Here is a 26,973-nt window from a genome sequence, read left to right on the forward strand (position 1 = left end):
GTTCTCCGTGTCTTTTTGCTACCAAGGCTAGTGCTGAGGTTACACTCACCATCTGAGGGTTTACCAGATGTAACTCTAGTTCTGAGGTGTTGCACATATACTAAATGTGCCTACCAGGGCTCTGCTTTATCCCCACAGAAAGCAAGAAGTAATGCAGTAAAAATCTACGTAGCTAGAAGATTTTGAAGAATGGGGCATTCTGGTTTAATTCTATTAACTTTGGAAATATAAACGTGAAAAAAATCCTGAATTTAAACTCCCTGTTGAATGCAGTTCTACTACGTAGCAAATAATCCCACTTTTCTTCTTTAGTAAGTTTGATATCTTCAGACCTAGTTGATGTTTTATTATAGAAGTATATTAGGCGCATATTTGAAGATCCTGTTTTAGAACTTTAGGTGTAAGAGGATGTAAATGGTATTGCATGAAATCAGGCTGGGTGGGAACTGATGCCTGGTTAGTATCTATTTCAGACTAAATCTCTGATTGCTGCTTGTGTTGTTATCTAACTCATTTAAAATAATACATATTGGGTTGAGAGTGGGAGTTGTGAGGAGAGTATGTCTTTTAATCGGATGTCTTTATTTCGTATCAAGATAGGATATACAGTACCCCTGGCTTTGGACCTATAGAAGGAAACACGTTTTTCTACTTGCTGTAGACCAGTGGTGCTTCACGATCACATTGCTGGGCCCCACCCAGAGTTTCTGATTCCACAGGTCTGGGCTGGGGCCTGATAATTTGCATTTCTAACAAGTTGCCAGGTGATAATTGATGCTGCTAGGCCAGGGACTAAATTTTGTGACCAGTTGCTGTATACTAACTGTAAATTCTAGAAATCTGGGAGTATAAGATGGGGCAGATCATGAAAGATTTAACTCTCTGCTGCTGCTCAGCAAAGTGTTTGAGTTCAGGTAATGAACCGTATACAGGGATATGACACAATTCTTGTTTCATGATTGGAAGTCCTAGCCAAATATCAAGTGAGAAATTTTGTTTCATTTGCAGAGCTTAGAGACCAAGAGATTCAAATAGGATTAAGTGATTAATCCCATGAGAATTGGGGTTATTTATATGTCTCTTTTGTCTTTCCCACTTAACATTTAGCCTTGCTTTAGAAGGGCCTGATATTTTTTTTTTAACTGGGAAAGAACTTTGAGTGCCTATTAAATTGAAAGTTTTTGTGTTTTTAAAGATATTAGCTATTTAGTCTTAACATTTTTTAAACAGTGATTTAAGAGAATAAGAGAAACTTTTTAAAAAAGAGATAACTCACTGAAATTATTTTATATGTTGGAGAATATCGTCTGCTTCATAAAACATCAAGCATACTATGGGTTTTCTTTTTTTTTTTTAGTGATTTGTCATCATATTGTTTGAGGTAATACTAGTAATTCTTATAATCCCTCTGAAGATGAAAAATGAAGGCCAAAATCATAGCTGGCACAGAAGCTGGATACAGGAGACAGCTATGAAGGAATAGATAGATATACACACACATTTACACACACACACACACACACATAAAATACACATACATACACATATTTTTTTTTTAATGGTTATTATTGTTACTATTTTAACTAAGACAAAGATACCTGTGCTGAACTTAGGCCTCAGCTCTGGAAGCCACACCTTTTCATGAAGGAATTTTCCTTCAACAAGTTTCTCTCACTTGTCTGCTACCTAATTTCTTTTGTTCCACTGCTGACACCCTGGGTTTTAAAGTTGACCAGCTGGTTCAACATCAACTGTTGGAGGAATAACTGGTGTCATACACAGCAGGTTGGGCAGACTCCCTAATTGGAAACATTCCTGTTGTGCTTCCACCCCCACAGAGGAGAATTAGGAGGAGAAAAAGGAGAGTAGAACTAGATCCTACAGACCAGGCCAGTGGTTCTGAAGCTTGTTGCACAGCAGAAGCAAGCCACTAGCGTTCTAATGCACAATATAGATTTGGGGGCCCCACCCTGAGACCTTCTGAATCATGATCTGCTAGAACAGAGCCTGGGGGCTGCATTTTTAACAGCTGCCTGAAGTAATTTTATGTAGCCAGCTGGGCTCTATGCCTCAGACCAGACCAGTGCTGGTCCTAGGTGAATTTTCGCCAGCCATGGTAAAAGTAAAAAAATTAGGACCACATAGTGTTTTTCATAAAATTGCATTTATTAATACAAAGAATTGGTTTTTGCATTGAATTAAGGCCTTCATATGTTTTTGGATGTTACAATATCCCTTTGTAAAATTATGTTGATAAGGATGTTTTCTATTACCCTTATTTAGTTAAAACAAATTGCAATCTTATGTTCTCCGCAAAATACTTGTGAAAATTTCCTAGTCTGTGAAATCCTAAAGATTGAGTATCTCTGATCTCATTTTTGGAAATCGTTTTTTAAAATACTTTGGAATACAGGTCCATACAGGGTCCAAAATCTTCGGCTAGTTAAGTTTTTTTTTAATTTAATTTTTTATTTATTTTTGGCTGCGTTGGGTCTTCGTTGCTGTGCTCAGGCTTTCTCTAGTTGCAGCGAGCGGGGGCTACTTTTTGTTGTGGTGTGCTGGCTTCTCTTGTTGCGCAGCGTGGGCTTCAGTAGTTGTGGCTCGCGGGCTCTAGAGCGCAGGCTCAGTAGTTGTAACGCACAGGCTTAGTTGCTCTATAGCATGTGGGATCGTCCCGGACCAGGGCTCGAACCTGTGTCCCCTGCATTGGCAGGGGATTCTTAACCACTGCACCACCAGGGAAGCCCTAGATAAGTTTTAGAATTCAGAAATTTTCAGATTTTAGAGAGATCCTTTCTCTGTATGATATGTAATGCCTGAGGGGGTCTGGTGCAGAACCCTTAGTTGCACACATTAATATTTCTGAGCAAAACAAGAGTATTCACACTAAGTAAGGTAAATTAAGGCGATATATAGCTTCACATCAGTTCAGGCCAAGTTTTACTGTCAATTGAGTTTTGACATGAAGTGTATGGAAAATTTTTAGTTTTTAGAGCTTTTTGGATTTTGGAATTTTACATAAGGGATAGGATAGACCTATTTGAGGTCTGCTTTCTCATCCTAAAAGTGCCAGCAAGCTTCAAATTAAATGGAGCTTTGTATGTTTATGGTAGGGAATAATTTATTTTGATTTAACACACTAGTGTGTGATGTATTCTTATTTGTATTTTCCTTCCAAAGACCTGGTCCTCTGTTGAATAGCGTTTTTCTTCAGCCTGCTTCCCCTACTCCCATTTGTAGTATTTGAGAAAATTCAGAGTTTTATATCAGAGCCATTCTAGAACTAAAGTGGGAAGAGTGAGAGTGTAGGGTAGTGGGTAAGAACATGGTCTTTGGAGACAGAAAGACCTAACCTTAAGCCCCAATTCTGGCACTCACTAGGTTGTACCTTGCTTTAACAAATATCTGAATGTCAGAGAATTTATCTGAAAAACCAGGATAATAATAGCATCTATATCAACAGTATTGCTGTGAAGGTTAAGAGAGAATGTCAGTGAAGTACTTGGAAGAGCTGTTATTCTATTCTCATCTTTTTCCCCTGGTATTTGGGTAGATTACTTGCTTCCTCTGTGTAACTTAATTGTCCCATGGTAGCCTCTCTTTCCCTTAGAGCAGGAGTCCCCAACCCCGGACGGCAGACTGGTACCGGTCCGCAGCCTGTTAGGAAGCGGGCCGCACAGCAGGAGGTGAGCAGAGGGTGAGCAAGCGAAGCTTCATCTGCCGCTCCCCATTTGCTCGCATCACCGCCTGACCGTACCCCCCACCACACGCCCCAGTCCGTGAAAAAATTGTCTTCCATGAAACCCTGGTGCCAGAAAGGTTGGGGACCACTGCCTTAGAGGTTCTGGATAAGCTTGCTTCAAACATTTTCCCAATTCATGATCTGCTTCTGTTCCATTCTTGCAACTAAAACTTCAAATCCTGCCTCATCAATGATTTCCACACCAAAAAATCCACAAGCTCCTAAGCTTTATATGGGCCTAGTAGTTTTACCAAAATTTGAATGTCTTAGGGTAGAGTCCACATTACACAGTATGAGGCCTTTCACTACCTGAAATGTATCACTCTTATTTTTTTCATCTTTACTTTGTTCCAGTACTGTGCTCCCACTAACCAGGGAAACCTTTCCCTTTCTCCCATGAAACAATTCTGCTCTTACCCTGGCCCCTCAAGGACTCACCTTCTACCCCAAATTAATTTTCAAGGAGTTTCTACCACCCTGAATGGTACCTTTCCTAAAAAGACTTCCAGTGAATACAGTTTTCTCTACCTTATTACACATGTATTTGGACTACTTAGCTCCTTTTCCCCCACTTTGCTGTGGAAGACAATTCTTTTCTCTAGAAATATATCGAATAAAATGAGCATGTGGTCCTTTTTGGTGACTTTTGTTGAGATCCATGGTATGGATTTCTTCCAGTTTACATAATCCTCTATGGCAAGATTTTATACCTAGCCTGCAGCTCGTGAAGAGAATGTTGTAGCCACCTGGTGTTATTAAACACTCAAATAGTAAATAAGAACATGTAAAGTATTTTTGAAGAATAGAATTAGAATTTTTTTTCCCCTCAAGAGTAATTTAACCTGTCAAAAACAGATTCCTGAGTGATATTGTCACTGGCTGTGGGGAATAATTGTTGATACTCAGTGAAGAATGCTCAGCCTATATCCAGGCCCCTGAAGGCATGGACGTCCCTTCCTAGCAAATGAGATTTAGCATACAGTATTCTAGAAATGGCAGTTTGTCAGCAAATTATTTATTGAAGACCTAGTGGGCACATAAAAGCATATTAGAAAGTGTAAAAGACTTGATTCTTGCCCTCGAGAAACGTCTAAGGTTATAAATGGACTGTTCCCAAAACAAATAACAAGTAATGCTCACTCGAATGTAGATATAATCAAATGTGAAATAGTGATGGAGGTGGGGTAGACCTTAGGCAGAGATTGTATTTAGGTTTCTATAGTGGCATTTTTTTTTAATTAAAAACTTTTTAAAAAATATTTATTTATTTGGTTGCATTGGGTCTTAGTTGCAGCAGGCGAGCTCCTTAGTTGTGGCTCAAGGGGTCCTTAATTGTGGCTCGCTGGCTCCTTTGTTGCAGCATGCATGTAGGATCTAGTTCCCGGACCAGGGATCAAACCCGGGCCCCCTGCATTGGGAGCGCGGAGTCTTAACCACTGTGCCACCAGGGAAGTCCCATGGCATTTCTAATACTATTACGCATTTAAAAAATAAGCTAAACTGTCCTCAGATCAGTCTAAGACATTTAAAAGCCTTTCCTTTGTTATTCAGAAAAGTTACACATATTTCATATGTAATAATTTGCCCATAGGAATGTTTTAATGTTATCTGCTAAAGATTCAGTTTGCAATATTTTCTCTGTTAATAGTATATAATATCTTGTTGGAGCTGTATATGGAGAAGTCAAGGTCCCTATGATAACCACCACTTGATGTTATCCTGGGAGGACAATTGATGGACTTTACCTGTGGAAGTAGAACTTGCCACTGACTGTTGTCAAGTGTTGATTCTACCTTTGAAAGTCCCTTTAAATGCTTTATGGAGAGCATTTTATGTCTGTTTTGTACATTTCCAGTAGGATAATAGTAATATCACAGAACATTCTAGGCATTGTTTCTAAAAGTTTGTGAGTTGTTAGAATAAAAATGTAATGAATAAATAAGGCAATTAATTAATTAGGAAAATGCTTGGTAGTTAAGACTTCTCAGAGCAGTTAATTTACTTGGCCATGGATTCTTTTTTTTGGCCATGCCCATGCGGCATGTGGGATCTTAGTTCCCTGACCAGGGATCAAACCTGTGCCCCCTGCAGTGGAAGCACAGAGCCCTAACCACTGGAAACCACCGTTTTTTTTTTTGTTTGTTTTTTCAATTTTTTGCAAAGGGCATTCACAAGACTGATGTTTTGTAAAACACCAATTTGCGAACTACTGTACTGATGTAAGAATTAGGGAAATTGGGATTTGTACTATTCCACGTAGTGTTTGCCACTGTATTAGAGGAATTGTTCTCAGTCTTTAGTCTTTCTGTATATCAGAATCACCTATAACAGTTAATAGGCAAAAATACAGATTTTGGGCCCTGGCTCAGGCCTAACAAGTCATATTGCTTAACAAGCGTGTTAACATTCTATTTGCAAGCCCTTTTCTTGCATCCAATGAAAGGATGGAACATTTGTGTATTGAGGTCAGTATAGGAACGCTTAGCAGAGTGATTACTTCCTTGTTTTCTGTTAAAGGCAATGCAGCTTCTCCGAGAACAAATGAAGTGGAAACAGAGGGGATAAGGTCATTCTAATTGGAGACTGACCCAGAACTTGTTTTTAAAATCTCCATATACATATCCTACCTGTTCTCCCTATACTTTCCCCACCCCCCAAAAAAGTTGAGCTACTCATTCTGCCTCCTTTGCACCTTGATCTTCCACCAAATGATGGAGAAAATTTGTTGGGTTTATTTACTCAGTAAAAGAAGACTTTGTAGGGCTTTCCTGGTGGCGCAGTGAGAGTCCGTCTGCCGATGCAGGGGATGTGGGTTCGTGCCGCCGTCCGGGAAGATCCCACATGCCGCGGAGCTGCTGGGCCCATGAGCCTGTGCGTCCGGAGCCTGTGCTCCACAACGGGAGAGGCCGCAGCAGCGAGAGGCCCGCGTACCGCCAAAAAAAAAAAAGAGAGAAGACGACTTTGTAAAACAAGGAGACAGATAAATTACTTTAGTGCAAAATATGTTCCACATTGTGGAAAGAAAATCAAAATGGAGTCAGTATTGCTAAGAGAGCTCTTTAAAATGGAGCTGGGAGGCCATTAGTAAAGTGTCATCTCAGCCTGGATGGAATCTGACCTTTTGACCTGATGAAGTCATCCAGAACATCTGCCAGGAACTCAGGATACTTATTGGACCCTTGCCCTAAAATAACTGTAACAGTCTATCTACTTACCAGACCCCTACCCTGAAACAACTTGTGCCTTAAGGACAAATATTTTCTGATTAGTGTCAGAGTCAGTCACAGTTCTCACCAGGCAACTGTTTTTCCAAAGTGAAGCCTATAATATTCTTTTATTAATCTACAGGTAACAAATGTAATGCAGACATCGATCTTATTGGAATAGTAGAGAAATCTCTGGAGCCAATAGAAGAGAACTGGGCGCTCCATTAAGTAGCAGTAACAGGGTAATTTAGCAACAATCACCATTAAAGGCAAACATGTATGCATAATTATGGAGGTGAGCTGTTAAATAGTAAAATCGGGACTATTAATTACAATCAAATGAAAGTTAACACTGATTACTTACGATATACAAGGCACTGTTCTGAACACTTAATTTTTTTAAATTGAGGTGTAGTTGACTTAACAATATTATATTAGTTTCAGGTATACAATAGTGAATCAAAATTTTAATAGATTATACTCTATTTAAAGTTATTATAAAAGAGTTGCTATATTCCCTGTGTTGCAAAATATATTCTTGTAGCTTATTTATTTTATACAATTTTATACATAGTGGTTTGTACCTCTTAATCCTCTACCCCTATCTTGCCCCTCCGTCCTTCCCTCTCCCCAGTGGTAACCACTAGTTCTTCTCTATATCTGTGAGTCTGTTTCTACTTTGTTGTAGTCATTTGTTTTATTTTTAGATTCCATATATATAAGTAATAACATACAGTATTCATCTTTCTCTGTCTGATTTATTTCACCAAGCATAATGCCCTCCAGCTCCATCCGTGTTGTTGCAAATGGCAAAATTTCATTCTTTTTTATGGCTGAATAGTATTCCACTATATATATATCCATTATATACAGATCCAAAAAAATATTTCTACAATTTACGTTAAACAGTGTTCTGCCAGGACTTCCCTGGAGGTCCAGTTGTTCAAACTCCGCATTTCCATCGCAGGAGGCATGGGTTCGATCCCTGGTCAGGGAACTAATCCCACAGCCATGTGGCGTGGCCAAAAAAACAAAACAAAAACCAACAACAGCAACAAAGAGTGTTCTGCCTATGTTTTCTCCTAGTAATCTTATGCTTTCTGGTCTTACATTTAGGTCTTTAATGCATTTTGAATTTATTTTTGTATATGGTATGAGAAAATGTCCTAATTTCATTCTTTTACATGTAGCTGTACAGTTTTCCAAGCAACACTTATTGAAAAGACTGTCTTTTCCCCATTATGTATTCATGTCTCCTTTGTCATAGATTAATCGACTATAAGTGTGTGGGTTTATTTTTGGGCTCTCCATTCTGTTCCATTGATCTATGTGTCTGTTTTTGTGCCTGTATCATACTGTTTTGATTACTGTGACTTTGTAGTATAGTCTGAAGTCACAGAGCATGATACCTCTTGCTCTCTTCTTTCTCAAGATTGTTTTGGCTATTTGGGGTCTCTTGTGTTTCCATACAAATTTTCGAATTATTCTAGTTCTGTGAAAAATGCTCTTGGTATTTTCATAGGGATTGCATTGAATCTATAGATTGCCTTGGGTGGTATGGTCATTTTAACAATATTAATTCTTCTGATCCATGAACATGGAATGTGTTTCCATCTGTTTGTGTCATCTTTAACTTCTTTCACTGGTGTCTTATAGTTTTCCAAGTACAAGCCTTTTACCTTTAGATTTATTCATAGGTATTTTATTCTTTTGGAAGCAATTGTAAATGAGATTGCTTCCTTAATTTCTCTTTCTGATAGTTTGTTGTTAGTGTATGGAAATGGACCAGATTTCTGTATATTAATTTTGTATTCTCCAACTTTACCAAATTCATTGATGAGCTCTGGTAGTTTTTTGGTGACATCTTTAGGATTTATTTATGTATAGTATCATGTCATCTGCAGATAGTGACAGTTTTACTTCTTCCTTTTCAGTTTGGATTCCTTTTATCTAATTGCTATGGCTAGAACTTCCAATACTATGTTAAATAAAAGTGGCAAGAGTGGGCATCCCTGTCTTGTTCCTGATCTTAGAGGAAATGCTTTCAGCTTTTCGCCGTTGAACATGATGTTAGCTGTGGGCTTATTATATGTGGCCTTTATTATGTTGAGGTATGTTCCCTCTATACCCACTTTGTGGAGAGTTTTTATTAAACATGGATGTTGAATTTTGTCAGAAGCTTTCTCTGCATCTAGTGAGATGATCAGATGATTTTTATTTTCAATTTATTAATTAATGTGGTGTACCACATTGATTGATTTGCAGATATTGAACCATCCTTGTATCTGTGGGATAGATCCCACTTGATCATGATGTATGATCCCTTTAATGTTTTGTTGGATTCAGTTTGGTAATATTTTATTGAGGATTTTTGCCTCTATGTTTATCAGTGATATTGGCCTGTAATTTTATTTTTTTGTGGTACCTTTGTTGGTTTCTTGGTATTAGGGCGATGCTGGTTCATAGAATGAGTTTGCAAGCATTTCTTCCTCTGCAATTTTTTGGAATAGTTTGAGAAGGAAAGGTGTTAACTCTTCTCTAAATGTGTGGTAGAATTCACCTGTGAAGTCATCTAGTCCTGGACTTCTGTTGCTTGGGAGTTTTTTTGTTACTGGTTTAATTTCAGTACTGGTAATTAGTCTGTTCATGTTTTCCATTTCTTCCTTGTTCAGTCTTGGGAGATTGTATATCTCTAGGAATTCGTCCATTTCTTCTAGGTTGACCATTTTATTTGCATACAGTTGCTTGTGGTAATCTCTTATGATCCTTTATATTTCTGTGGTGTTGGTAGTAACTTCTCCTTTTCCATTTCTGATTTTATTTATTTGGGCCCTCTTTTTTTTCTTGATGAGTCTGGCTAAAGGTTTATTGATTTTATTTATCTTTTCAAAGAACCAGTTCTTAGTTTCCTTGATCTTTTCTTTTTTTTCTTTTTCTTTTCTTTTTTTGTCTCTATTTCATTTATTTCTACTCTGATCTTTATGATGTCTTTCCTTCTACTAACTTTGGATTTTGTTCTTCTTTTTCTAGTTCCTCTAGTGTAAGTTTAGGTTGTTTATTTGAGATTTTTTTCTTATTTCCTGAGGTTGGCTTATATCACTATAAACTTACCTGTTCATGCTGCATCCCATAGATTCTGGATCATTGTGTTCTTGTTTTCATTTGTCTCCAGGTATTTTTTAAATTTCTTCTTTGATTTCTTCAGTGATCCATTGGTTGTTTAGTAGCATATTATTTATCCTCCACATGTTTGTGTTTTTTGCAGTTTTTTTCTTGTAGTTGACTTACTGGTCTCATAGCGTTGTGGTTGGAAAAATGCTTGATATAATTTCAATTTTCTTGATTTTACTGAGGCTTGTTTCGTGGCTTAGCATGTGATCTATCCTGGAGGATGTTCCCTGTGCACTTGAAAAGAATGTGTATTCTGCTGCTTTTGGATGGAATGTTCTATGTATATCTGTTAATAAGTCCAGTTGATCTAATGTGTCATTTATGGCCAATGTTTCCTTATTGGTTTTCTCTCTGGGTGATCTGTCCAGTGATGTAAGTGGGGTGGTGAAGTCCCCTACTCTTATTGCATTACTGTTGATTTCTCCCTTTATATCTGTTAATATTTGCTGTATGTATTTAGGTGCTCCTATGTTGGGTACATATATATTTATATTTGTTATATCTTCTTCTTGGATTGATCCCTTGATCACTGTGTAATATCCTTCTTTGTCTCTTGTTACAGTCTTTGTTTTAAAGTCTGTTTTGTCTGGTATAAGTATTGCTACCCCAGCTTTCTTATTTCCATTTGCATGGAATACCTTTTTCCATCCCTTTCCTTTCAGTCTGTGTGTCTCTTTAGATGTGAAGTGAGTCTCTTGTAGGCAGCATAACTATAGGTCTTGTTTTTGTATCCATTCAGCCACTCTGTGTCTTTTGATTGGCACCTATAGTCTCTTAACATTTAAAGTAATTATTGATAGGTATGTGTTCATTGTCATTTTGTTAATTGCTTTTGTGGTTCTTTTTTATTCCTGTATTGTTCTCTTCCCTTGTGATTTGATGACGATCTTTAGTGTTATATTTGGAGTCTTTCTCTTTCTTGTGTGTGTATCTATTATAGGTTTTGGCGTTGTGGTTACAATGATAGGCTTTTGGGTGTGGTTACAATGAGGTTTATCTATAGCAATATTTATTTATTTATTTATTTATTTATTTATTTATTTATTTATTTTCGGTATGCGGGCCTCTCACTGTTGTGCCCTCTCCCGTTGTGGAGCACAGGCTCTGGACGCGCAGGCTCAGCGGCCATGGCTCACAGGCCTAGCTTATCCACGGCATGTGGGATCTTCCCCAACCGGGGCACGAACCTGTGTCCCCTGCATCGGCAGGCAGACTCTCAACCACTGTGCCACCAGGGAAGCCCTATATATTTATTTTAAGTTGCTGATCTCTGAATTTCAAACGCATTTTAACAACTCTGCATTTTTACTCCCTTCCCCTCACAATTACTGTTTTTGTCATCATATTTTACATCTTTTGTTTTGTGAATCCTTTAACTGCTTATTGCAGATATAGATACTTTTACTACTTTTGTTTTTTAATCTTCCTACTAGCTCTGTGTGTGGTTAATTTACTACCTTTACTGTATATTTAACTTTATCAATGAGCTTTTTCCTTTCATAATTTTTATGCTTCTAGTTGTGGTCTTTTCTTTTTTGCTTAGAGAAGTCCCTTTAACATTTCTTGTAAAGCTGGTTTGGTGGTGCTGAAATCTTTTAGCTTTTGCTTCTCTGTGAAACTTTTGATCTCTCCATCAAATGAAAGCCTTGCCAGGTGGCGTATTCTTGGTTGCAGGTTTTTCCCTTTCATCACTTTAAATATATTGTGCCACTCCTTTCTGGTCTGTAGAGTTTCTGCTGAAAAGTCAGCTGACATCCTTATGGGAGTTCCCTTGTATGTAACTCATTGCTTTTCCCTTGCTGCTTTTATTTTTTTTTAATGTATTTTATTTATTTATGGCTGCCTTGGGTCTTTGTTGCTGCGCACAGGCTTTTCTCTGGTTGCAGCAAGTGGGGACTACTCTTCATTGCGATGTGTGGGCTTCTCATTGTGGTGGCTTCTCTTGTGGCATTGTATGTGTTCATTACAGGTATGGTACTTAGGGCCAAGCACCATAAGGACTACAAGAAAAAAAAAAAAAGGTAACACGTGAGGCATATATGATAAGGAGGCACCACAGTCCAGAGCACGAGCTCTGGAATCACACAGGCTTGGTTCAGATCCCAGCTAAGCCACTGCCATCTGTATACGCTGAAGAACAGTCGAAGGTTTAAATGTTTTACCAAATTTCGAAAAAGAAGAAAGAACCTATCTGCCAGGAAGGGACATCGTGGGGTGCAGCATCCAGTCGCGTCAGGGCTCTGCATCCCCTGCTCAGAAACCTTCACCGCCTGGCTCATGGTGATGCTGGCAGCTCAGCAGCCTGGAGAAGGCGCTCCTGTCTCCAGGCCTCTCAGAGAAGCTGGGGAGGTCCCCAGAGGAGGCTGGCCACAGCCTGGCAAGCTCTGGGTGCCTCCTGCACTCAGCTCTGAGCAGGCTCTGGCCTCTGGGCCCCGTTGGGGGGAAGGGCTGGCCGATACATACGCAGGGTTGAGGGGCCTGCAGAGCCGGTGCCCAGGCAGGGTGAGCTCTGGAGGAGAAGGCTTCCACAGTCCTGAACAGTCTCCGCATGGTGGCCCATCTGGTGCCAAACCCCTGCCACCCACAGCGAGAAGTCCCAGCTGCTAGAAAGTCCAGAAGGGGTCGGGCTCTGGGGCCCCGCTTTTTGCCCTTGGGCTGGGTTTCTCCACGGGCTGGACTTGCGTGTGCACCCCCGCCCCACCCCCTGCCCCACCGCCCTTTCTCTGTGACAGGTAAAATGGACATGTCACAGCGCCAGGTTGAGCCATCCAGCGTCCAGTGCGTGCTAGACATCGAGAGGAGTAAGAAGCTAGGGAGAAGCTCTCCGAGTTTCACACTCTATTCTCGGATTGCTTGGCGCACAACCGCTTCTACATGGGCAATTTGTACATTTCGTACCTGGCTCCACCGCCGCTGGCCCCGCTGCGGGCCCCGGTGGGCTGACACCCGCTGGTTTTGCCCTCCCAGGAGGCAGCCATATCTGAGCGGGACCACCCTGCTCCAGTGCCTGCCTTCTGCCCTGGTCGCAGGCTGTCCCACAGGACCGAGTGCCTTTATCGCCTGGCTTTTACATCACACCAAAAAGACAGTATCCCATCCAGCAGGCCAGGTACTCCCGTCTGGGGATTCTTCCCTTGGTGAACTGGAGGGACTCGCCGAAGAAGCCCGTGTTGTCTGCTCATAATTCCATCAGGTTCGGCCACTCAGCCATCAAGATTCCTCCACTGGGGCGCAAATTTACCCTCCTGCATTCACCACCTGAGCAGGTAGTCAAGGTTAGGAAGCCATCCAGATGGCTAGGTACCATCCAGTCACCTTCCACTTCCTTGCCCAAAGGAGAGTAAGGTGAAGGTCCAAGAAGAACCCTGAAGAGGCATGGCAAAGATGGAGGATCACCCAGAGACCAAAGGAGAGGACGATTGGAAGAGGGGCCACTGTAACAATGGGGATATACCATTGACATCTAGGCCCCAGGAGACCAGTGGAGTCCTCACTTCCCTCAAGTGCCATCCTGAGCCTCTGGACCTCCTTCCCAAGCACCCAGAAGACAGCTTGAGTGAGAACGCCCAGATGTCTCCAGTGAACTTCTCCTCAGAAAGCCATGTCATCTGCTCAGATGGAGATCCTGGAAATGTCCTGCCTCCTTGGAAGCCTGAATCCCATGCCATAGTGTTCTCTGCCCCAACCACATGCTGCTCCCTGCTGCTGGAGAGGCCAACAAAAGAAGTGCTGGGTGAAGACCACCGGCCCAACTCACCAGGCTCACTGATGTCTGGGAAGGAGCTGCAGCGTGAAAAATCTTCAGACGTCCCATCAAGAAGCTCCCCTTCCCTGGTATCTACCAGCAGTAGGCCCTGCAAGTGGAAGATTCCCCTGCCGCTTTTTCTGCTGCTGCTGGGGCTGAGGTCGCCCCCGCCAGGGCTGAGGTCACCCCTACCACTGACAAGGGATCAAGGTGAGTGACCCCCTCCTCCTAAGCTTCCGTGCTTAGCTCTTGCCGAAAACCCAGGCACCTTGGAGAAGAACAGTGAGTGTCAGTGGAACAATATCCTGAATAATATAAGGAAGGTCCAGCCACCGTCCCATGAAAAGCAACCCCCAACACCCAGTTTTGTAGATTCTACCCCTTCTCTATTACTAAGCTACTCCTCGTCCAGTCCCTACCATCAATCCCCCTGTTTTAACTGGGCAGCCCATGACTTCTCTTGCAATCCCTTCCACCAGCATGGTCACGGCATCTGGAAGTTTGACCTTCCAGCCTACTGTAGATCCTGATGTCACTGACATGGACACTACTGCCCCTTCCCAAGCTGTCATTTTTATGTCTCTCCCAGGTTTCAGGGTGGAGCAGAGGCACCCTGCAGGGGTACCAGTGTCCATCACCCGACCTGTGCCGATGGTCCCCTGCACCACCTCAATTTTTAACCATCCCTTTGGCCCCCAAACCAACCCTCAGCCCATATTTGGGACCTCTATGGGCAGCAGAGAGCCTGTCTCCCTGGTGCTCCTGTTTTCCCCAGCCCCCCATTTACGGCTTTGGCTCCTGTTTTCCCCAGCCCCTCATTTATGGCTTCGGCCGTTATCGGTGCTTCAGCAGGCAGCACCTCTGACACCGAAACTATGGACACCACACCTCCTTCTTAGGCTGTCATTTTCCAGTCTGCCCCTGTCTCCAGGCAGAACCAATACGCATTTCACACGGCTGTTCCTATTGCGGAGAACACACCACCCAGTGGTAGCAATGCCTCAGCCCATGCCTTGACTCATTTACCTGCAGCATCGGCCAACAGACAGACCAACACTTCAAGCTTCTCTTGGACCCAGGTCTCCCGTCTCAGGCCACATTTGGGGCCAACGATGGGCAGAGGCCTAACGATTATTTTCTATTGGGAAACCCAGTAAACCCAGCACAAGATAAAGTCCTAACCTCTCCCGCAGCCCAGCCACTGCGAGTCAGCATCATGCAGTCAGCTTTGCCAGCTTCCCTATTCGCCACCACCAGCAGCACGCAGCCGGCCTTTGGCGACAACCCAGGCATTCTCCCCAGGGCTGTATCCATTACTACTGGCTTTGGAGTTGCCACCAGGATGCCCAGTACTGGGGACAGTAGCTCGCTCTTTGCCGATACCACACCGGGCCTACTGTTCATGGGACCTGCAGCCCCTACAGCTGGTGGGAGCCTTGGAGTCAGTGTGTCAGCCCCAGGGCTCGCTCATTCAGAGGCATCCAGACCACTTAACTTTGGGGCAGGACTAAGTGGGGCACCCAGCACTGCTTCTGTTCCTACTTTGGGCCAGACAACCTGCGATCTACCTGACCACGGCAAGGCTGCTGCAGTAGGAGGGACAGGCACCATCCCAGCATTTGGGAGCATACCTGATTCCACCTTAAATCCAAATACCTGGGGCCTACCTGGGCTGAATACAGGTGGTATGGTGATGGCAGGGGATAACACCATCCGCACGACTGGAGGCCACTTTCCATCACTGCACCCAGGGCCCATCTGGATGTAGAAAATCTACATTTAGAAGTTCCATCCCCAAGGAGAAGAAATCTGTCAAGGGACGTGTCAGTTTCCACCTTCCATCAGAGCTCCCCACATCTGCTGGAGTTGCAAGTGTGGGTACCACCCGTGGGCTTCAACACACTTCTAGTTCTACCTTATTTCCAAATACAAGGGGCCCACCTGCCCACAATCCAGGTGGTGGTCGTATAGGAGGGCACAACATCATGCCCATGATTGGAGGACCTGGTATTCCCGCTTACAACTGGGGCCCACCTGGCCAATACACAGGTGGTGCTGATGGAGGGAACATCTCACGGGTGCCCGGAGGCCCTGTGTATTAACTGCCATCAGACTTGGAACCCATCTGTGCAGAGAATGGGGGGCCATGGGGGACAGCACCACACCTGCTGTGACTGCATACACTTCTGGTGCCTCATTCATACAAAGCACCTGCCCCCCTCCCCCAGCCAAAACCCAGGTGGCGCCATGGGGGATAGCACCATCCATATTTAGAGAGGAACCTCTGCTCTCAGAACACTGGGGTCCCCAAGTCAGGACACCCCTCTGACGTAGACGAGCCAGCATTGTGTTTGGAGGCTCCTGGTCAGGGCAGCTGTGCCTGTGCTCATAGGAGTCTGGCAGCCTCATAACCTGCCCAGGGCTTCATAGGAGCCATCAGCTAATTCCTTTCTTCTGTGAAGAAACTCAACAAATGAAGAGCAGATCTTATTCTGCAAACTGTGTAACGATGAATGAACTTTGCCTCACTGGAAAGCGGCTCAGCCCCTTTAGGTGAAACTTAACCTCTTCTCTTCCTACAACAAGCCAGAGGACCACACCTCAGGGGTGTGCGTGTGTGTGCGTGCACGCGCGCGTGTGTGTGTGTGTGCGTGCGTGCGTGCGTGTGTGTGTGTGTTGGAGGGTGAGGAGCATATGAGCCCACTTCAGAACTACACCAGACTTGAGAAGTTCCAGTTAGAAGAATGGAAGAGAGCTGCCTGTATCATCCACTGTGCCATCCCTGTGGTTTGACTGTTAACTTGGCCACCCAAGCTCCCAGCCAGTTTTCCCTAGACTTGGAACTGGCAGGATGCCCACTGCTGTTTTCAGATGCTTTCTCTCCCCCTATGCATTTGCCCCAATGGGCCCTTCTCTTTCCCAGCTTTATGTACATATGTATATATATGTCAATAAAATCTTGTTCGTATTAATCTGCTTCTGTTTATGTGTCTTTACTCACTGACTCAGCTGTAGAGGAAGAACTGACATATGTGAAGTTGATCTGTGAGCCAGACTTAAGGCCCCCAAATTTTGTGTCCCAGTGACTGGGATGTGGAATTAGGCACACGTTATGGCTGCATGTGCTGAGTCCTGAAATCTGTTATCAGTGTAACGAGTGACAATCAGGAGGAACTAAGGTCCAGAGGAGGGAGAGATGGGGTGACTCACCCTGGCTTCTCTATATGTCTCTCTGTCCCCTCACTACTCCGACCACACTGGAGGCTAGATAATCCCTGATGTGTGGTAAGGAACCACACTTTAAGATTTTAGTTTTTGAAAATGTTTAAATGTCTTTCGGGGCATCTTTTTATTCAGTTGAGACTTAGGCCAGTCATCTTCATACATTCCCACTCCTCCCAGAGAGGATGGATTTGGCACCCAGGTTCATGTGTCTGGAGAAACAAAGGAAGAGTTCATACCTGCTCTGTAATTATTGAAAATTTAAGTTTACCTCAAATTTACCATGCTGCTTAAAATAGCAGAAAAGATCCTCTTTAATAACTGGCTTGGCTCTGAGCTAAACTGCTGCAATATCAAATCACAAGAGTTATAATTGTGCCCAGTTCTGGCTGACCCTAGAGTTCTGCTGGGCCTCCACTAGGTTTAATAATGGCAAAATTCCTGAGTCTGTGCAGCCTATCTTCCAGTTGGAGGGGAGAACAGAAACCCATGTACATTATCTGGTAGGTTAGCCAGTAATAAATGCTATGGAGATTAAGCAGTATATGGTGAGTTGAGATTGTGGGCAGAGAGAAGCAAGGCTTTCAACTTAAACAGTAGACAGGATAAGTCTTACTGGGAAGGTGGAATTTGAACAGTCTAGAGGGAGGCAGATGAGTCAGACATCTGAGGGAAAAGCATTCCAGATCATGGGAATAACCTCTGCAAGGCCCAGAGGAAGGACGCCAGTGTCCTCAGGGAAGAGTTAGTAAATAATGTGGCTGGAATAGAGTCAGCAAGTGGGAAGGAGGGAAGGAGGAAAGGAGGACAGAGAAGATGTGTGTTGAATTCCCTGCATCACCATTTATTGATCGTGTGATCACAAACAGTTAATTCAACCTTGAAGTGTTTCAGTGAACTCAGTGCTTTTGCTATGGCCTATTTACCTCTCAAGAGTTCTGGAAGGATAAAATAAGGTAGGGAAGTATCCCTTCCTACCTTCCGATGGCCTAGACTATCAGTTATTCCTTCCTTCTCCTTTATTTGTAGCCTCTCTGTCTCTACTAGACTCTTTCTGTGAACATTTAAACATGTTCTAGACTGTCCAGTCTTCAAAGTTTCCAGGGACCTCTCACCCCTCCAGTTCCTGTTCATTCCTATTCCTTTCCTTGGCAGCTGGCCTCCTTGAGAGAGTATCTAATACTTCCTGTCCCTGCAATTCATACCTCATCCATTTGACTTTCTCCCTCATTTCTCTTTATGGATACTGCTTTCATTAAGGTCATCAGAGACCTCCATGGTCCTAAATTCTATGGACACTCTTCAGCCTTCCTTTTGACCTTGCATCAGCCTTCAACACACCTGCCTTACTGGGTGTGTCAGTCCCCTGTGTAACAGATTACCACAAACTGGTGGCTTAAAACAACATAAATTTATTCTCTTGCAGTTCTGGAGCCCAGAAGTCAAAAACCAAAGTGTTGGGAGGGCTGGGCTCTCTCTCTGGAGGCTGTCGGGGAGAATCTGTTCTTTGCCTCTTTAACTTCTGGTGCATATAGGCATTCCTTGGCTTGTGGCCACATCACTCCAATCTCTGCCTCCCTGGTCACACTGCCACCTTCTCTCTGTCTCAAATCTCCCTCTGCTTTTCTCTTATAAGGACACATCATTGGATTTAGGGCCTACTGGGATAATCCAGAATGATCTACTTATCTCAAGGTCCTTAATTTAGTTGCATCCGCAAAGACCCCTATTCTAAACAATGTCGCCTTCACAGGTTCTAGGGATTAGGATATGAACATATCTTTTGGGGAGCTACCATTCAACTCACTACACGGGGGTTCTGTCCTCCCTTGATTTCTGTGATGGCACACTCTTCTGGTTTCCTTCTCTGTCTCCTTTTCTATACTATCTCCTCCTGTAACTGACTTTTTAAAATATTCACACTTGTCAGGTCTGGGTCTTGGACCCTCTTCTCATCTCACTTTGCCCTTTTTCCCTAGGCAATATCTTCTAGTCCCATGACTTCTGTTATCATTTATGTAAACAACGAGTCCAGATTTCTATATTTAGCCATACCTCACCTACTGATGCATATAAACAACCTCCCTGTGTCACCATTTGAGTGTTTCAGAGGCATTACACATTTAATGTGTCCAAAATAGAACTCATCACCCTTTAGACCTCGACTCCCCATCGCCACCCAAGAAAAATTTGCCCTTCCCACAGAGTTCCTTAGCTCAGTGAGTAACATTACCACCCACCCAGTTGCTTGTGCCAAAGTTATCCTTGATATTTCCCTCACCCTGTCTCCCCACATCCAGTTCCTCACCAGAACAACCTAAGATAGTTTTGGAATCTACCTACTCTCTTCTTACTGCCATTATTTTAGTCCAAGTAGCTACCTCTTTTTTTTTTTTTTTTTTTTTTTCATCTGGTTTAGTGCATTAGCTGCCTTACTGGTCTCCCATTATCCACTCTCAGTCTCTCCAATCCATTTTCCATGTGGCAGCCTGAGTGATCTCAAAATATGAATTGAGTCGTCACTATGCTACTGAGAACACTCTTTAATGTCTTTCATTGCTTTTAGGGATGATATCCAAAATCCTTCATGTAGCCTCTGATGTCCTGCATGATCTGGCCCCATCTGCCTCTGCAACCTCATCTCTCTTCCTTGGCAATTCTCCCCCCTGGTTCTCCTTTGACCTTCCAACTATATACATACCTACCTGCTTGTAGTTCCTGAAAGTCCCCTCCTGCCTCTGAGTCTTTGCACTTGCTTTACCCTCTCCTCCCTATTGCTAGCTAACTTAAGTTCTTCAGGTATCAGTCTAAATGTTGCTTGTTCAGGGAAACCTTTCCGAACCATCCCCCACTCCTGGACTAGATTGGGTCTTCCTGTTGTCTTCTCATACTCGCTTTTACTTCTCCTTTTAATTTAATAGTAATTATTCTTAATTATTTGCTTGTCTCCTGAGCGAGTGTAAGTACCAACAGGGAAAGGACTGTGTCCCCTGTCAAAGCAGCAGTCAAGCACAGTGCCAAGCGTAGATAGGCACACAGATATTAGTGAGTGAGTGCATCTAATTACCTGAGCTGCTAAGAAGTAACTGGGAAAAGACAAAACCTGAATCTAGTGGCAGCATGTTTGAAGTAAAATGTAAAATTGTCCATAATGTTTAATTTTTATTAACCAGTATTAACCAGACTGAATGAAGTTAACAAAACTGTAGGAAACAGAATAGTAGAGACTAGTTTTTATATCAGCTACTTCATTGACTTTTTCCCAGTAATTGAGTCAAAAGTTCCAAGTGTTCTTGACAGTCAGACTGTTATCCTGGGCACGATCTAGGTTTATACCTTCTGAAAAAATCTCATTTAGGTTTAAAAAAACAGTCAGTTTTTTGTGTGAGCATGTTGTATCTGAAATTTGTGGTTTTTCAAAGTGTTGAACTGATGAAGTATGTATTCTAGAAATATCCTAGATATATTAAAAGCCCTGACGTTCTTTGTGGCTGAGAGCCAAGGCTTCTGTTTCAAGCCAGATATCTTAAACACAAACCCTTGACCATGGTAAAGTGCTAAATCAAATGCTTGGCAGGAGCTTAGCACTCCTGTTTTGACTATGAACAGGGCTACATGCTTTCCCATCTTCAGCCAAATGACAATCGTTATTTTCCATTTTCAGCATGTTTGTCATGTCTATAAGAGGGAAAGTGAAATAGAGGGGGAAGAAGTTTCAAGTAGTTCTTAGATTTCATAATGCAGTATAGACACAGACCAGACACCAACTCCTTTATGTACTGCTGAGGTCTAATTCTTGAACTTCTCAAGTAATGACCTGCTTCAGACTGCACATTTGACTTCTTGATAGATAATTGGAAAGATGTGGCAACTGGTGGTCTATGTGGCAGAGATAGTTGTCAGTGTTCATTGAATACCTGTGTTAGTTATTTATTACTATATAACAACTTACCCCAAAGATTAGCAGGTTAAAACAACAAACATTTATTATCTCACAGTTCCTGTGGGTCAGGAATCTGGGAACAGCTTAGCTGGGTGCCTCTATCTCCGAGTATCTCATGAAGTTACAGTCAAGCTGTCAACTGGAATGGCTCTCTCATCTGAGGGCTTGACTCGGGAAAGAGGAACTTCTAAATTCAATCACATGGTTGTTAATAAGATCGAATTCCTTTTCACATGCGCCTCTCTGTAGTGTAGCTGACAACGTAGCAGCTATTCTGATTTGTGATCTGCTTATGTAATCAAGCATTTCCCCCCATCTCTGGATGCTTTGGGGGTATTTTCTTTGTCTCCACTACACTAGAATTTCACAAGGATATGCTTTGGTGTGGGAGGATCAAGTGAAATAATGAACATAAAAAGTCAAAATAAGCTGATTAGAGAAACACTGTGCTGTTGGAGGGCATGCATGATGGATGGTGAGCTGGAGAGGGGCTGGAAACAGAGAATGTTAACATGCAACTTCGGAAGCAGGAAAGTCAGGGAAGTTACAGGGCAGGAAAGTCAGGGAAGTTACAGGCAATGGTGGTATCTTACCTGGTGTCTTCCTCAAGTTGGAAGGCATTCCCCAAGTGTCTTACCTAGGAGTTACCATTCTCCAGCAAAATCTCCCCATTCCCACCCCACTTCTAAAGTCGAGGGGCACATTAAGCACCAATTCACTGTCACCCAGAAGGCCCACAAACCAGTGTTGTTATTGAACTAACCCAGCAGCCCAGTTTGGTTAACCCCCGAACCAGTACCTTCTTTGGTCTTACTTTAGCACTGTCTGGGTGGTTTTTTACAAGTGAGGTTGGACAGATGATGTGCCTTAAGTTACAGCATAGATATGAAAGTACTTTATAAATTGTTAAAACACTGCACAAATTAAGTTGTTGGATTGCTGCTATTTAGAGAAACCAAACTTCCCAATTGTGTGGAAAACACAGGTGGAATGGTATAAAATACGAGTCAATACTGTAACCTACTGTGGAGAGAACCACTTTCCTAGTACTGACAGTCTCATATCTCAGTGCTTTCAGCTTCTCTAAAGTGTTTGTGTTAAATTGGATAATCCCCATGTTGAGTTTGTGGTAATTTTCCATCCCCTTTCTCATGAAGGTGTATCCTGCAGTTTGTTCTCTGTGCTCTGCCTTGCTCTTGAATTAGTAGGGTTATTCTGTTCTTTCTTCCTCTGTCTTCCCTTTTTCCTTATGGTCATGTGCACTCAGGATTTATTTTTTGGGCAAAGGCAGATGTTTTAGAAAACTGAACTCTGATTCTCTGTGGGTGATTTCCGTAATGTGGGGAAAAATCAGTGTTGGTGGTAAACAACTGCCAAGTGAATCTTTGAAAATACTATATACTGAATGTAATATGCTACCCAGCAAGGTTCAAGACCTTTAAGAGTCTCTGATTTGAGACTTCCCTGGTGGCGCAGTGGTTAAGAATCCACCTGCCAATGCAGGGTACACAGGTTTGGTCCCTGGTCTGGGAAGATTCCACATGCTGCAGAGCAACTAAGCCCGTGCGCCACAACTACTGAGCCCACACGCCACAACTACTGAAGCCCGCGTGCCCTAGAGCCCACATGCTGTAACTACTGAGCCCACGCGCCACAACTACTGAAGCCCGCACTCTCTAGGGCCTGCGTGCCGCAACTACTGAGACTGCATGCTGCAACTACTGAAGCTGGTGCGCCTAGAGCCCGTGCTCTGCAACAAGAGAAGCCACTGCAATGAGGAGCCCACGCACCGCAAAGAAGAGTAACCCCCCCTGCAGCAACTAGAGAAAGCCCATGCACGGCAACGAAGACCCAACGCAGCCAAAAAGAAAAAAAAGGTCTCTGACTAGGAATACTTACTTATGCAGTTGCCCTGGCATTTAGAGCAGACTTAATTCTATCATTGTTATGCTGCAAATGGAAGTGGTGAAAGTCAAGAGCTGGTTTCCTCCCTTTTATAGCCTTATGGAATTATTATTCTGGAGCAGTATTTGGAATAATCATTGATTTCGTTTGTCTCTATCTGAAATATGTTAAACTGATGTATTTCATACTAGGTGCCCTATTTAAACCAACAGTGAATTAAATGGGTTCTGTCTTAAATTCTTTTTGAGCTATCACTGAGTTGTTTTTCCATCTAGTCTTATTACTCTTCACAATTCTACTTTGTCTTTTAAGAAGATGAGATTTTCTAATGTTCATAACAGGTTAGAAAATTGCAAAACTTTTAAAGGGGAGTAAGCAATAATTTTTTTAGTGTACCCAGAAGCAGAGAAGGACTTTTTCATGAGTGTTGCCAAGATAGAAATGAGTGAGGAAATAATTTGTTAAAACTTAAAAATGCCCCAGGGATGGTTGGGAGGGGATTGAGTTGAGACTAGAAGGAGACAGGCTGGAAAGGGAAAGTTGCCTAAACACGATGATCCACAGTAGATATGGAGTTCCTAATGCTGAGGTAGGTTACAAAATATAGAAACCTACATCTTGTGTTTCATGAGTTTATAATTGGAAAGAGAAAAATTAAACATATGAAACAGAACAATTAAGTAGTATTAACACCATGCTCATTACATACAAGAGCTTAGAGGAGGTGGTATAGAGTGAGTAAAGACTGCAGTGGTTTTTAAAGAGTCGTTAAGATTTAAATAAAGTACAGAAAAAAGACATATTTCAGATGATAGTGAACACATCAAAATGGATTTGGAAGCCAAAGTAAACAATTTTTTAAAATATGTACGCATTTGAAAAGCCATAGACAGACACTCACACAAACTGCAGACAAAAATTAAAGCCAGTAAAAACTGCCACCAAAAAATTAATCGAAAAATAATTTTTATTTATAAATTAGTTTATGAAAAATAAAAAATTATGACAAATGTAATAAAAATTCTTACAAAAGTTAAGGAAACGATATATATACCCTGAGAGAAAAATGGGTGAAGTACTTTAGCAGAAAAATTACAGTATAAGAAATATAAATGGCTAGTAAGCTTATCTCAAAATACTTAGGCTCAGTAAAAATCAAAGAAATGTAAATGTAAACAATAACTTGCAAGTTTTCTTGTATGAAATTGGCAATAGTTTAAAAAATAATAATACTCATGAGTGCAGAGAAACAGCATTGACATAATACCAGTGGGAATTTAAATTCTTATGGCAGCATGGCAATAGATCAAGAGCCTTAAAAAAAACAAACCTTCTTTCCTATACAGCAGTTCTATTTCTAGGAGTTATCCTAAGGAAATCATTAGAAAAAATGAACACAAGAAGTTCATCCAGCCTTTATAATACAGAAATACAGGATATACACCAAACGACAGTGTGGCTGTATTAACATAGAAATAAGAAAAAGAAAATGATGGCGCATCATGCTGTTACTGTACGAATAGATCCTTGGAGAATGGTTGTGTGTATATGTACACACGTAGGGGAGGTCAGGAAGCTTATATCCACCACACTGTTAAACATTTTTAACTCTGGATGGTTAGACGACTGGTGACCTTAACTTTTCTCCTTTTTGTTTTTCAATACAATTAACATGTATTATTTTTGAAATATGTTTTAAAGAAAAACACATCTTAAGAATCAGACTAAGGGGCAGTTGTTTACAGTGTTTATTAAGAATGCATTTTCTCTACCTAGTTAAATGTTAATAAGGAAGCTGTGTGATCTTGGTTACGTTCTAGAACCTACAGAAATTTGGCTTGAAAAAATACTCCCCACCCTCGGCTCCCAACCCACTTGCCTAGAAAGGCTAACTGAGCCTAGATGTTTCTTTTCTTTTAACTCTTAAAGCGTCGTACATCTGTATAGTTGGTAAGAGGATATGGCTAGTTTTGTAACAGTTATAGACTAGCAGTTTCTATTCATCTATAGTTAATAACTTTGATTTAGAATTTCAAAAGCATCTGGAAGAATCTTTTCATTTCCTTGATCCTTTTATCCTTTTTATCCTTTTTTTTTTGCTTTTTGGATCATTTTATCCTTTCTTTTGCTCCTGTTTAGGTTCTATCATAATGAATGGATCCAGTGTGGCGAATACTTCACCCAATATAAAATCCAAAGAGGACCAAGGGTTAAATGGGCATGATGAGAAGGAAAACCCATTTGCAGAGTACATGTGGATGGAGAATGAAGAGGATTTCAACAGGCAGGTAAAGAAGTGAAAGGCTAATGAGATGTGTAATTCAACAGCTATAGTATTTTACCGTCAGTCTGTTACAAGAGAAATGGGTTCATTGGCTTTAGAACAACTTGAAAATATGTAGAAGCCTGGTCTGGGCTGACCAAGAAGCAACTTCAGCTGCTGAGACCAGATTGAAGATACGTTGGAGGATGATATTGAAATGTTTCTACCATGCTAATTAAAAGAGGATCAAATACCGTGGTGTTCTGGTGTAGACTTCTGGGAAACAGAAGTGTGCAGACAGGCCAGCTTGGCATGCCACACATAGGAACTCAGAGACTGGCAGAATGCAATTCTGAGATAGGGAGTGTATTAGGTGGGGGAAGGCTAGACTGCTTCCACAAAGATCCAGCAGTAATTCATGGTCTTATATCTCTGTGGCGTTAACAGCCCAAGGTAAGCATTCCCGGTAGACAGGTGACTCTTCAACTACACGGTGCCCTCCATGATGTTGCTCTGCCACGCCCAGGGCATTTTATCAGGATAACTGGAAGTCAAGCCACAAGGAAAGGCAGAGAGCCAAATGTCAAAGCAAAGATCTCTTTTTAACCAAGTGATGCCAAAATGCTCACATCCCTTCTGGGGACATGACATGATTAATAGTTACATGGCCATATCCAGCATGAGAGATAGGAAATGTGATTTTAACTGAATAGCCTGGTGCTTTGGGGAGAAGGAAACAAGTTTAGGGGGGAAGCCAGGAGTTACCACCCCATGTGGCCCATTGTGGTATGATCTGTGTGAATAGTACATAGACCATGCTTCCTGTCACACCTCTGGGCCCAGGTAACTATTTTTGTGGGTTGTGCCTGTGAATAAGGGTAGATTTAATACCAGGGAGCATGTTGTTATGCTCTTGGGGAGAGGAAGGGCACATCTTGAGCAGTCATGTTAAATCTTGTAGCTTGGAAATATTTTCTAGTTGTTATTTTAAGTACTTGATATTTAAAAAAAGAAAAGTGTGGCTAATTGTAATGTTGAAATAGTATGTTTAAGTCTTGCTACCAGTGACTTTTCCTTTGAATTCATGAGGTTAACTGTATTGGCTGGCTTGGGTGATTATTTTTGCTTGACCGGCCCTCCAGTGGTGGCTCAAGTGAACTGTGAATCTGTTACCAGGCTTCCTGCAGGAAAGTCATGGCCAAACAAGAAGCGGCAAGCCTGTTAAAATCACACTTAATCTCCAGAGTGAAGCATACTCTTTATTAAGAGTTAACAGTGTCTGCAAAAAAGTGTAAAATATCCTAGCTATATATTGCTTAGATTAAGACAGTCTTTAAGAAACATGCAGTTGGGGACTTCCTAGTGGTACAGTGGTTACTAATCCGCCTGCCATTGCAAGGGACACAGGTTTGAGCCCCGGTCTGGGAAGATCCCTCATGCTGCAGAGCAGCTAAGCCTGTCTGCCACAACTACTGAACCTGCGCTCTAGAGCCCGTGAGCCACAACTACTGAAGCCCGTGTACCTAGAGTCCATGCTCCACAACAAGAGCCACCGCAATGAGAAGCCCGCACTTCACAATGAAGAGTAGCCCCACTCACCTCAACTAGAGAAAGCCCGTGCGCAGCAACGAAAACCCAACTCAGCCAAAAATAAAATATATATATATATATGGAATTTAAGAAAAAAAATGTCATGAAGACGCTAGGGGTAAGACAGGAATAAAGACACAGACCTACTGGAGAACGGACTTGAGGATATGGGGAGGGGGAAGGGTG

The 26,973-nt window shown here is 42.2% G+C and overlaps 1 protein-coding gene across 2 annotated transcripts in view; it reads left to right on the forward strand.

The window, feature by feature from the left end:
- PAIP2B (poly(A) binding protein interacting protein 2B) overlaps positions 1 to 26,973 on the forward strand; it is a 45,028-nt gene that overhangs the window by 9,644 nt on the left and 8,411 nt on the right. Inside the window, exons 1-2 of one of the 2 annotated variants that reach the window (XM_067704777.1) lie at positions 22,559 to 22,906; positions 25,074 to 25,222. In XM_067704777.1, coding sequence (XP_067560878.1) covers positions 25,085 to 25,222 — 138 coding nt within the window. In that variant the 5' untranslated portion in view covers positions 22,559 to 22,906; positions 25,074 to 25,084. Of the gene's footprint in view, positions 1 to 22,558; positions 22,907 to 25,073; positions 25,223 to 26,973 lie in introns of those variants that run through there. The other variant, XM_067704776.1, reaches the window with a different exon arrangement.

Source organism: Pseudorca crassidens, chromosome 14 (genome assembly GCF_039906515.1).
Source record: "Pseudorca crassidens isolate mPseCra1 chromosome 14, mPseCra1.hap1, whole genome shotgun sequence".
Classification (NCBI taxonomy): domain Eukaryota; kingdom Metazoa; phylum Chordata; class Mammalia; order Artiodactyla; family Delphinidae; genus Pseudorca; species Pseudorca crassidens.